Source organism: Tetrahymena thermophila (genome assembly GCF_000189635.1).
Source record: "Tetrahymena thermophila SB210 genomic scaffold scf_8254509, whole genome shotgun sequence".
NCBI classification, from domain to species: domain Eukaryota; phylum Ciliophora; class Oligohymenophorea; order Hymenostomatida; family Tetrahymenidae; genus Tetrahymena; species Tetrahymena thermophila.
This window is the reverse complement of record NW_002476284.1, coordinates 1-12,419: the sequence shown is the minus strand read 5'-3', so window position 1 is coordinate 12,419 and position 12,419 is coordinate 1. Positions and strand designations below refer to the sequence as shown.

The 12,419-nt window shown below is 19.1% G+C and overlaps 1 protein-coding gene across 1 annotated transcript; it reads left to right on the top strand. All coding sequences in view use genetic code 6, as the record gives it.

Moving 5' to 3' along the window:
- Positions 1 to 614: 614 nt before the first annotated feature.
- TTHERM_002653478 (kinase domain protein) lies at positions 615 to 6,837 on the top strand (the record flags this gene model as incomplete). Its single annotated transcript, XM_012799122.1, has 14 exons — positions 615 to 704; positions 1,067 to 1,156; positions 1,514 to 1,603; positions 3,215 to 3,304; positions 3,547 to 3,636; positions 3,836 to 3,925; positions 4,234 to 4,323; positions 4,607 to 4,696; positions 4,979 to 5,068; positions 5,361 to 5,450; positions 5,764 to 5,853; positions 6,151 to 6,240; positions 6,403 to 6,492; positions 6,738 to 6,837. Coding segments are annotated over 14 exons (1,270 nt in total), but the record flags the coding sequence as incomplete, so codon positions are not given.
- Positions 6,838 to 12,419: the final 5,582 nt, after the last annotated feature.

Here is a 12,419-nt window from a genome sequence, read left to right as displayed (position 1 = left end):
TAATCAATTTGTTAACTTAATTACTTAATTACTTACTTACTTACTTACATACTGAGTTACTTACTCCTTCAAAAACAAACGAACATACTAACAAAAGCAACAATCTTTTTTTACAATCCTTTCTCCTCCAAATTTATTTTCTTAATTCATTATTTATTCTTATATTTAAAGCAATAATAGTATTGGTGATGAGGGTGCAAAAGATTTAGGCACAGGAATAGCGTAGTGCAAGAATATCACAAGTTTGACACTTCATTTATAGTAAAAACATAATTTATCGATTGATAAAGCAAGAAATTTTGAAAAAATTGATTATTTTGTTGATTTACGCTTTTCACTTAGTGATTAGCTAATTAAGTCACTTCGTTAGTAAGCAAGTTAGAGTTAGTTAGTTATTTATTTTTTTATTAGATTGCTTTTTTAATAACTTACTTACTCCTCAACTAAAAAATAATCAATTTGTTAACTTAATTACTTACTTACTTACTTACATACTGAGTTACTTACTCCTTCAAAAACAAACGAACATACTAACAAAAGCAACAATCTTTTTTTACAATCCTTTCTCCTCCAAATTTATTTTCTTAATTCATTATTTATTCTTATATTTAAAGTTGGAATAGTATTGGTGCATAGGGTGCAAAAGATTTAGGCACAGGAATAGCGTAGTGCAAGAATATCACAAGTTTGACACTTGATTTATAGTAAAAACATAATTTATCGATTGATAAAGCAAGAAATTTTGAAAAAATTGATTATTTTGTTGATTTACGCTTTTCACTTAGTGATTAGCTAATTAAGTCACTTCGTTAGTAAGCAAGTTAGAGTTAGTTAGTTATTTATTTTTTTATTAGATTGCTTTTTTAATAACTTACTTACTCCTCAACTAAAAAATAATCAATTTGTTAACTTAATTACTTAATTACTTACTTACTTACTTACTATACTGAGTTACTTACTCCTTCAAAAACAAACGAACATACTAACAAAAGCAACAATCTTTTTTTACAATCCTTTCTCCTCCAAATTTATTTTCTTAATTCATTATTTATTCTTATATTTAAAGGTCAAGTTTTATTGGTGCATAGGGTGCAAAAGATTTAGGCACAGGAATAGCGTAGTGCAAGAATATCACAAGTTTGACACTTGATTTAAGGTAAAAACTTAATTTATCGATTGATAAAGCAAGAAATTTTGAAAAAATTGATTATTTTGTTGATTTACGCTTTTCACTTAGTGATTAGCTAATTAAGTCACTTCGTTAGTAAGCAAGTTAGAGTTAGTTAGTTATTTATTTTTTTATTAGATTGCTTTTTTAATAACTTACTTACTCCTCAACTAAAAAATAATCTATTTGTTAACTTAATTACTTAATTACTTACTTACTTACATACTGAGTTACTTACTCCTTCAAAAACAAACGAACATACTAACAAAAGCAACAATCTTTTTTTACAATCCTTTCTCCTCCAAATTTATTTTCTTAATTCATTATTTATTCTTATATTTAAAGGTAAAGTAGTATTGGTGCATAGGGTGCAAAAGATTTAGGCACAGGAATAGCGTAGTGCAAGAATATCACAAGTTTGACACTTGATTTAAGGTAAAAACTTAATTTATCGATTGATAAAGCAAGAAATTTTGAAAAAATTGAATATTTTGTTGATTTAACCTTTTCACTTAGTGATTAGCTATTTTATTCAAAATAAATTTTTTTATTTAAAATTAAATCTAAAATAATAATTTAAATATAGAAAATAATGATTTTATAAAATATATTTAAAACAAATTGTTTGATAAATATACATTTAATATATAAAAACTAATAGATAGAATCAGATTTCTCAATCAAAAGAATAATTCGAAAAAATATTAAGAGATCAATTAAAAAAATAAGAAATAAAAGTAAAATTAATAAGATTATAAAATAAAATTAATATATTTATTTATATAATTAAGATATCGATAGATTTTTGAAGGACTTAAATACATTAATTAATTAAAATTAAAATAACATTTTTTTTATGAATAAAAAATAAAATGTATATTTTTGTAAATTTAATTGAATGTGATTAAATAACATAATCTAACTTAGTGAAAAACATTATAAATAATGAATACAATAAATAAAATGGATAGTTCTTTATAAAATGACATAGAAATTATTTAGCAAAAATATATAGATATAAATAAATATATGTTTATAAATTTTATACATTTTTAAATAAATTTGGATATTTTGTATTACAAAAATATATTTATATATGTTAAAAATTTATTTTATTGTAGAAGTTCTCATTATAATTATCCTTTATATAAAATCTCTGGTTCCAACTATATTTTTAAATACACATTTTTAATAGAAATATTAAGATTTAATAATGAATGCTATCCTAACTTTTTTGTGATTTCTATTACGAAAAGCAAATTTATAAATTCCAAAAATTTATTTGTACATTTTTTCATTTATAATTAATCAAATTTCCATAAATAAATTTTTTTTATTTTTGTAAAAAAATAAATGAATTAATAGATAAAATATTACGAGAAATTAGAAGAAGTAATTAATTATTAATTTTTATATTAAAATACTATATATTTTTATTTACTAATATTAAAAGTTTTTAAACTCTTCACTTTAATCTCATTAAGCTCTCAATATTGATCTAAGGTATATTTAATAAATAAATATTAATATTCTTTTTATTAATAATATATATTTAACTTTTATTTTATTTAAAATATTATTTTATGAAAACAAAGCATCTTCTATATTCATTCATTTTATTAAACAATCTTTTTTTCGTTATTTTAACTTAATTTTCAATTTAAATTTTTTAATTGATCATCCATTTTTATAATTTAGTATTAAATATTCATTTTTTTTCTTCTAAAACTTTTAATTGATAAAAATTGTTTGTTTATTTATTTTGGACTGTGATATTTTTATTTATAAAATTGAATCTAATTAAATAAATATAAGTCTTTTTAATTTGTTTATTAGATTTTTATTTGATTTATTTTTCTTTTTGATTGTACTTGTGTTTTTTTTCTTCATTTATCTTTCTTAATTTAACTCATTCGTTTATTTTCAACATTTACTTTTATTATTTATTAATTAATTCATTCATTTCTTATAATTTCATATTTTTTCTCCATTATTTCCTTCTAGATAACTAATTAATTATATATTTTTTCTTCAATATTTAAAAAGATCTAATTAGATTGATGCAATAGGTGCATCAGACTTAGGTTCTGGTTTAGCAAATTGCACTAATCTCTCTAATTTGACACTTATACTTAGGTAAAAATAGTTTATTGGTTTTGGATTGTGTTATTTTTATTTATAAAAATGAATTTAAATCAATAAAAGTCTTTTTAATTTTTTTATTTGATTTCTTTTTCTTTTTAATTTTATCTATGTTTTTTTTATTCATTTATCTTTCTTAATTTAATTCAATTCTTTATTTTCTCAAGATTTGTTTTTATTATTTATTAATTTATTCATTTCTTATCATTTCATATTTTTCTTCAATATTTAAAAAGATCTAATTAAATTGATGCGAAAGATGCATCAGTCTTAGGTTCTGCTTTAGCAAATTGCGCTAATCTCTCAAATTTTACACTTTTACTTAGGTAAAAACAGTTTATAAGTTTTGGATTGTAATATTTTTATTTAGAAAAATGAATTTAAATCAATATGAGTCTTTTTAATTTGTTAATTAGATTTTTATTTGATTACTTTTTCTTTTTATTGTACTTGTGTTATTTTTTCTTCATTTTTTCCTTCTAAATAGTTTATTAATTATATATTTTTTTATCAATATTTAAAAAGATCTAATTAAATTGATACACCGTTTGCATTAGGCTTAGGTTTTGCTTTAGCAAATTGCACTAATCTATCAAATTTGACACTTGGTCTTTAGTAAATTTAATTTATTTATTTGGATATTTTTCATTATTAAAATGAATTTAAAACAGTATCAATCTTTTAATTTATTTATTTATTAGCTGTTTATTTGATATACTTTTCCTTTTGTTTTTTATTGTACAAGTGTTTAATCTTCTTCAATCTTTCTTAATTTAACTCATTTTTTTATTTTCAAAATTTGCTTTTATTATGTATTAATTAATTCATTTCTTAATATTTCATATTTTTTCTTCATTTATTTTTTCCTTCTAAATAACTAACTAATTAATTAATTTAAAATTTTTTTGGCAATATTTAAAAAGATATAATTAAATTGATGCAACAAGTGTATCAGGCTTAGGTTCTGGTTTAGCAAATTGCACTAATCTCTCAAATTTGACACTTCATCTTGGGTAAAAACAGTTTATTTGTTTTTGATTGTGAAATTCTTATTTATAAAAATGAATTTAAATCAATATTAGTCTTATTAATTTGTTTATTAGGTTTTTATTTGATTACTTTTTCTTTCTGATCGTACTTGTGTTTTTTTTCTTTATTTATTTTTCTTAATTTAACTCAATTGTTTATTTTCATAATTTTTCATTATTATTTATTTATTTATTAATTAAATTCTTATTAATTCATTTTTACTAAGTAACTAATTAATTATTTTTATTTTTTTCAATGTTTAAAAAGTTGGAATAAAATTGGTGCAACAGGTGCATCAGGCTTAGATTCTGCTTTAGCAAATTGCACTAATCTCTCAAATTTGACACTTGGTCTTTAGTAAATTTAGTTTATTTATATTGGGTTATTTTACATTATTAAAATGAATTTAAAAAAAATAATTCTTTTAATTTATTTATATATCTTATTTGATATATTTTCCTTTTTCCTTTTGATTTTACTTGTGTTTTTTTTTCTTCATTTATCTTTATTAATTTAACTCATTTGTTTATTTACACATTTACTTTTATCATTTATTAATTCATTTCTTTTAATTTCATATTTTTTCCTTCTAAATAACTAAATAATTAATTTTATATTTTTTCTTCAATATTTAAAAAGATCTAATTAAATTGATGCAAAAGGTGCATCAATCTTAGGTTCTGCTTTAGCAAATTGCACTAATCTCTAAAATTTAACACTTTCACTTGAGTAAAAATAGTTTATTTGTTTTGGATTACGATATTTTTATTTTTAGAAGTGAATTTAAATCAATATAAGTCTTATTAATTTGTTTATAAGATTTTTATTAAAAACTTTTTCTTTTTGATTGTACTTATGTTTTTATCTTCATTTATCTTTCTTAATTAAACTTATTTGTTTATTTTCAACATTTGCCTTTATTATTTATTTATTAATTCATTTCTTATTATTTCATATTTTTTTTCTTTCTTCAAAGTAAAAAACTAATTAATTATATATTTTTTCTTCAATATTTAAAAAGTTAGAATAAAATTGGTGCAACAGGCGCATCAGGTTTGGGTTCTGGTTTAGCAAATTGCGTCAATCTCTCAAATTTGGTACTAAATCTAAGGTAAAAACCATTTATTTGTTTTGGATTGTAATATTTTTCCTTATTAAAATGAATTTAAAACAATTTAACTCTTTTATTTTATTTGTTTATTAGCTAACTATTTATTTGATATACTTTTCTTTTTATTTTTTATTATACTTGTTTGTTTTTTTTTTATTCTATCTTGCTTAATTTAACTCATCTTTTTATTTTCAGCATTTGCTTTTATTAGTTAGTTATTAATTCATTTCTTATTTTTTCATATTTTTTCTTCATTTTTTCTGTCTAAACAACAATTAATTAATTATTTATTTTTTCTTCAAAATTTAAAAAGTAGCAATTAAATTGGTGCAACAGGTGCATCAAGCTTAGGTTCTGCTTTAGTAAATTGCACTAACCTCTCAAATTTGACACTTGGACTAGGGTAAAAACAGTTTATTTATTTTGGGTTATGATATTCTTCATTATTAAAATGAATTTATAACAAAATAACTTCGTTTATTAGCTGTTTATTTGATATCCTTTTCTTTTTCTTTTTGTTTTTATTTTATTTATCTTTTTTTCTTCTTCTATCTTTCTTAATTTAACTCATTTGTTTATTTTCAAGATTAGCTTTTATTATTTATTTATTAATTAATTTCTTATTATTTCATATTTTTTCTTCATTTTTTCTGTCTAAACAACTTATTAATTATATATTTTTTCTTCAAAATTTAAAAAGTTAAAATTAAATTGGTGCTTAAGGTGCATCAGGCTTAGGTTCTGCTTTAGCAAATTTTGCTAAACTCTCAAATTTGACACTTGGTCTAGGGTAAAAACAGTTTATTTATTTATTTTAGGTTATGATATTTTTCATGCTTTTATTATTTATTTATTAATTGATTAATTTCTTGTTATTTCAAAAAATTTCTTCATTTTTTCCTTCTAAATAACTAATTAATTAATTTTATATTTTTTCTTCATAATTAAAAAGTTAAAGTTTAATTGATGATTAAGGTGCATCAGGCTTAGGTTCTTCTTTAGCAAATTGCACTAATCTTTTAAATTTGGCACTTTATATAGGGTAAAAACAATTTTTTTGTTTTTGATTGTGATATTTTTACTTAATAGAATGAATTTAAAAAAATATAACTAACTAACTTTTTTAATTAGTTTATTTGCTTTTTATTTGATTAATTTTTCTTTTTCTTTTTTATTCTGTTAATGTTTTTTCTATTTATTAATTTTAAATTTAATTTTTAATAAATAATTTTATTTTATTTAATTTCTATTAGTATTTTATTTTAATCAATATAATAAATATAAAAGTGGCAACTAAATCAATGAATCATACTAATTAACAGTAAAAAACAAGTGTCTTAAATCAAAAAGATTAGTTGTCTTTGAATTTGATTTCAATATGTATTGAAAAAGAATGAACAAATATAATATTTTTGAATAATCGAAAATGATATGTCTTATTATATAATATATTTTAATAAGATAATTTAGCCTAAAATATAGAGATATTGATTATTTAATATTATTTTTATTGTTCATGTATGTATGTAGCCTTGAAAAAGGTATTGCCCTATGGTACTATTAATATATATATATATATAATATTAAAAATAGTAAAGATAGTAAATAAAGAATAAAACTATATTTTTATAATCAATTAAATAAAATAAAATTATAAAAAATAATAAAAAAATGCTACCAAAACCTAAATTACTTATTAATAATTCTTAACTAAACAGATCCTATAATTTGACACCTATCGAAATCAAATTTAAAATTATGCCATGTGAACAAGCTTTTACTAATCAAGAAATAGTCTATCTAATCCATATCAAATTAATATAAAATTGAAAGCTAAAAATTGAGTTAAGATTTTTTGTTAAAAATTTTAATTTAAAGAGAAGAAACTGAAAAATAAATTAAAATTATTTCAACCTAATTTCGAAGAATGTTATAAATAAAGAGCTACTGCAAAAAAAATAAAATTACCAACTAAAATTTCAATTACAAACTTAGTAACAAGAACAAAATGTATAAGCAAAGTAATTGAAATCATTATATGAATTCCCTTAAACATTAATAAAAAGCAAACAAAAAATTATAATTTATACTACTAAAAAGAGATCAATTAAATTTGGTTTTGTAGAAGCTTTTTATAATTATTTTACTAAATCGCATATAATTAATTATGCTTTAAAAAAATAAATGAAATTAAAAGACTTAGTTTACTTCTGAGTTGATTAAAAATGTTATTTCAACTTATAAGATAAATAAACAACATTTTGATATAGAGTTATAGTGAGAGTAAATTAAAATAGTGTAAATTTCCCCTCTTTAAGTAATTTACAATATTCCAAATTTAGTGATTTATTTATATTAATAGAGGTCTAAGAATAATGGTTTAAAATTTTTTTCAGCTAAAACCGAAATTTTTAATGAAAATTTTTTTGCTTTTGTCAAGTACAGACCTATTCCGATACCACCTTTTTTTTATTTGTTTTAAATTCTTCTAAATAAATATTTAGATTTACTAATTTTTATTCAATAAGAAGAAGATGATGAAAAATCAAATTTTTTACTCTTTTTTAAACTTTATCTATTAATGAGTTTTATTTACTGAAACTAAATAAGTAAATTAATAAATAATAAATCAAATGTTAAAAGTTAAATTTTGCAACTATTTAACATATTACTTGAAATTGGATCACAAATATACTTTGTTTGAATGGAAATTTTTAATTTCCAAAACTAGTAATATCTCGATTTTTTAAAGCATTAATTAAACACTTATTTACATATTATCAATATGAAATTGTTCTTTTATTTCAAAAAAAAAAAAATATTTTAAATAAATATTTAAATTAAATTAAAAACAATTAAAAATAATTATTTATAAATTAAGTTATTTATTTGGCTAATAAAAAATATTTAAAAATAAAAACTTAATAATTGATTTTTTTTTCATATTATAAAAAAAAAAAAGAAATTAAAAGTTGAAGCTACAATCAATATAGAAAACATAAAAATATATTTCTCAAATTCATTTTATTTTTAATATTTGCTAATAATAATTCAAGTGAATATTTTATTTATAATAAACAAACAAACAAAAATTCTATTTCTGATTTCGTAAACTGTGTCTCCTGAATCTAACAAATATTATGTGGCTGGCTCATCACTTTTTTAAAGCAAAAAAATGATTTACATTTGATTGTTTTTTTAAATTAAGTTTTTCAATTAAATGAAATTTATAAATTTATTTGTAAAAAAATTTATTAATTAATGAATTACCTTCTAATATTTTTATACACGTTTATTAAATCTTGTTTATTTGTAATAAAAACTTTCAATGCGTTATATATATATACCCTATATATTTTATTCCAAGGTTTAGTAAGAAAATTTACTTTTCTATAAATAATTTTACTTTCTTAATAATAAGTAAGTTGTAGATTATCATATCTTGATTTCTTATAGGATTAATTAATTAATTATTACCAGCTGTTTTAATTAAAACATTTCTTGATTGTATTACTTCCAAAATTATTTAAAATATACAATCTATTATTATTTTATATTTTTTTTATATTCTTTTTCAATCGCTTAAATATTTTACAATCTAGTTTAGAATTAACATAGTTAGTTAGTTAGTTAGTTACTTAGTTACATTTTTTCAATTATTTTCATAACTCTTACTCACTGTTTTCATATTAAAATTAACCCTTACTATATATTATATAGTAACTTTCAAAAATATTACTATCTATTTCATACATATTAATAAGATTCTCTATCAAAAATATTCTTCTAAAATATTACTCACTGTATGTATATTCAAAATTCAATTTATTTTCTATCTGTCTTATTTATCTTCTACTAATAATTACCATCTGTTTTTCAAAAGTTCACTTAATTTTCTAATTATCAACTTATTAAATTTTACTCACTATTTTATATTTAGATTTTGTTTTCATATCAAAATACATTCTAAGATTTTAATTACTATCTAATTATTTTGAATATTAAAGTTAGTTAATTCAGCATTTATTTTCTCATCAAAAATTATTCTAAAATATTAATTACTTGCTATTTTGAATATCAAAGTTAGTTAATTCAGCATTTATTTTCTCAACAAAAATCATTCTAGAATATTAATTACATACTATTTTGAATATGAAAATTAATTCAGCATTTATTTTCTCATCAAAAATTATTCTAAAATATTAATTAATTACAAGCTATTTTGAATATGAAAGTTAATTAAGCATTTATTTTCTCATCAAAAATCATTCTAAAATATTAATTACTATCTATTTTGAATAATTCAGCAATTATTTTCTCATCAAAAATCATTCTAAAATATTAATTACTGTCTATTTTGAATATGAAAGTTAATTCAGCATTTATTTTCTCATCAAAAATCATTCTAAAATATTAATTAATTACTAGCTATTTTGAATATGAAAGTTAGTTAATTCAGCATTTATTTTCTCATCAAAAATCATTCTAAAATATTAATTACTTGCTATTTTGAATATGAAAGTTAATTCAGAATTTATTTTCTCCTCAAAAATCATTCTAAAATATTAATTAATTACAAGCTATTTTGAATTAGAAAGTTAATTCAGCATTTATTTTCTCATCAAAAATCATTCTAAAATATAAATTACTCCCTATTTTGAATATGAAAGTTAGTTAATTCAGCATTTATTTTTTCATCAAAAATAATTAAAAATATTAATTAATTACTCGCTATTTTGAATATGAAAGTTAATTCAGCATTTATTTTCTCATCAAAAATTATTCTAAAATGTTAATTACTCGCTATTTTGAATTTGAAAGATAGTTAATTCAGCATTTATTTTCTCATCAAAAATCATTCTAAAATATTAATTACCTACTATTTTGAATATGAAAGTAAATTCAGCATTTATTTTCTCATCAAAAATCATTCTAAAATATTAATTACTCGCTATTTTGAATTTGAAAGATAGTTAATTCAGCATTTATTTTCTCATCAAAAGTCTTTCTAAAATATTAATTACTTGCTATTTTGAAAATGAAAGTAAATTCAGCATTTATTTTCTTATCAAAAATCTTTGTAAAATATTAATTACATCCTATGTTGAATATGAAAGTTAATTCAGCTTTTGTATTCTTATCAAAAATAATTCTAAAATATTAATTACTCCCTATTTTAAATTTAAAAGTTGATTGAAAATCTGATAATTATAAAAATTTTATAAAAATAACTCTCTATTAAGGTTGTAAAAAATTCGAAGAAGATCTACTATAAGATGATAAAATTACCCACTTATTAATATAGTAAAGTAAAATATGTTTAATATTTTAAGGAACAGTATAAAAGTTTACATGCTATTAAAATATGAAATATGTTTGATATTTTAATAAATAAAGGAAGGAATATTACTAGCTGTTTGTTTTGGTAAAAAAAATATTGAAATTTTATAATAAATTTTATAAAGAAAGTTACGCTCTGTTTAAATTTAAAAGTAATTTGTGGTTTGTAAAGTTAGAACAACAAATAATTATGCGTTTGTTACTTGCTTTTTTAAATAAGAAAAGAAAATAGATATCTCTTGATATAATTTTGTAAAAAAATTACCCACTATTTTAAGTTTTAATTTGTATTATTGAATTAGAATTGAATTATATTATTGTTACATTCTATTTTATTAATTTTAATTTATTGTAAAGTCAATCTTGCTAAGATGATGAAATGTTATTAAAAAAAATTACTGTCTATTTATTATTTATTTTTAATAAAACCAAATATAATAAATATCAAGCCAAGAGGATAACTAGATTGATCATTCATTACTTGTTCCTATTTAAGTCATTTTATTTGAATGTTTCAAAATACTAAAATGAAAATATACCAATCGCTTATTATAAATTTAAAGATATTTTAGAATATTCTGATAAAAAATCACTCAATGATTATACTTTCTATAATTCAAATAAAATAATTTAGTATTTATTTTAGAGTGCCATTTAACATAAATCTTTACATGCTATTTAGAATATTTCTTTGTCTTCTTATTTAAAATCATTCAAATATTTTACTCACTATAACAAAAATAAATAAATAAATAAATAAATAAATAAATAAATAAATAAACAAATGAAATATCAATAGAATAAATTAAAAATTTTACTAGCTATTTTGTTGAAGTAAGTAAATATTGATTATGTATCAATAAGAAATTAAGTTTAAATATTACAAACTGTATCAAAATTAAAATGGATTTATTATTGATTATATGATAAATAAATGCGAAAGCAATACATCATCCTATTAATTAAAGAGAATTTACAATCGGGGCTTTTTTAGATCAGTAGGCAGTAAAAACCTCTCTGCCCTACTATTTTTTCGCCTAACAAGTATTTCACTCAGAGGGCTACTTTTTAATACTTTTTAACAAATTTTTATATAAATTAAATAATTATTAAAAATTTGTTAAAAATGTCTTTTAAAAAATGTTAAAAAGTAGCCCTCCGAGTGAAATACTTGAAAGGCTAAAAAATAGTAGGGCAGAGAGGTTTTTACTACCTACTGACCTAAATTAATTTAATATTACAAATCTGATGTGATTAAAGATTATTATTACATCCTATTTTATTATTTTTTTATTTATTTAGTATAAGATAAGTTTTTCTTTTCTTGAAATAACTAATTATTTACATCCTAATTAATGTTTTATTCAATTTTTATATCAATATATTTTTTATCTTAATATTTTACTCATTACTACTATTTAAACTATAATTTTAAATAATCTTTGAATAGTTGAATGTTCAATTTCATTACTCCCTTTTTATAATGTTTAGATTATTTTTATTTCTCCAAAATTTATTTAAAGTTATTTACGACCAATCTTCCCTTTTTTAAAATAATTTATTTAGCTTGTTTCAATAAAAATATTCAAAATATACACTCTATTTTAATTAAATAATGCAATTCATCTT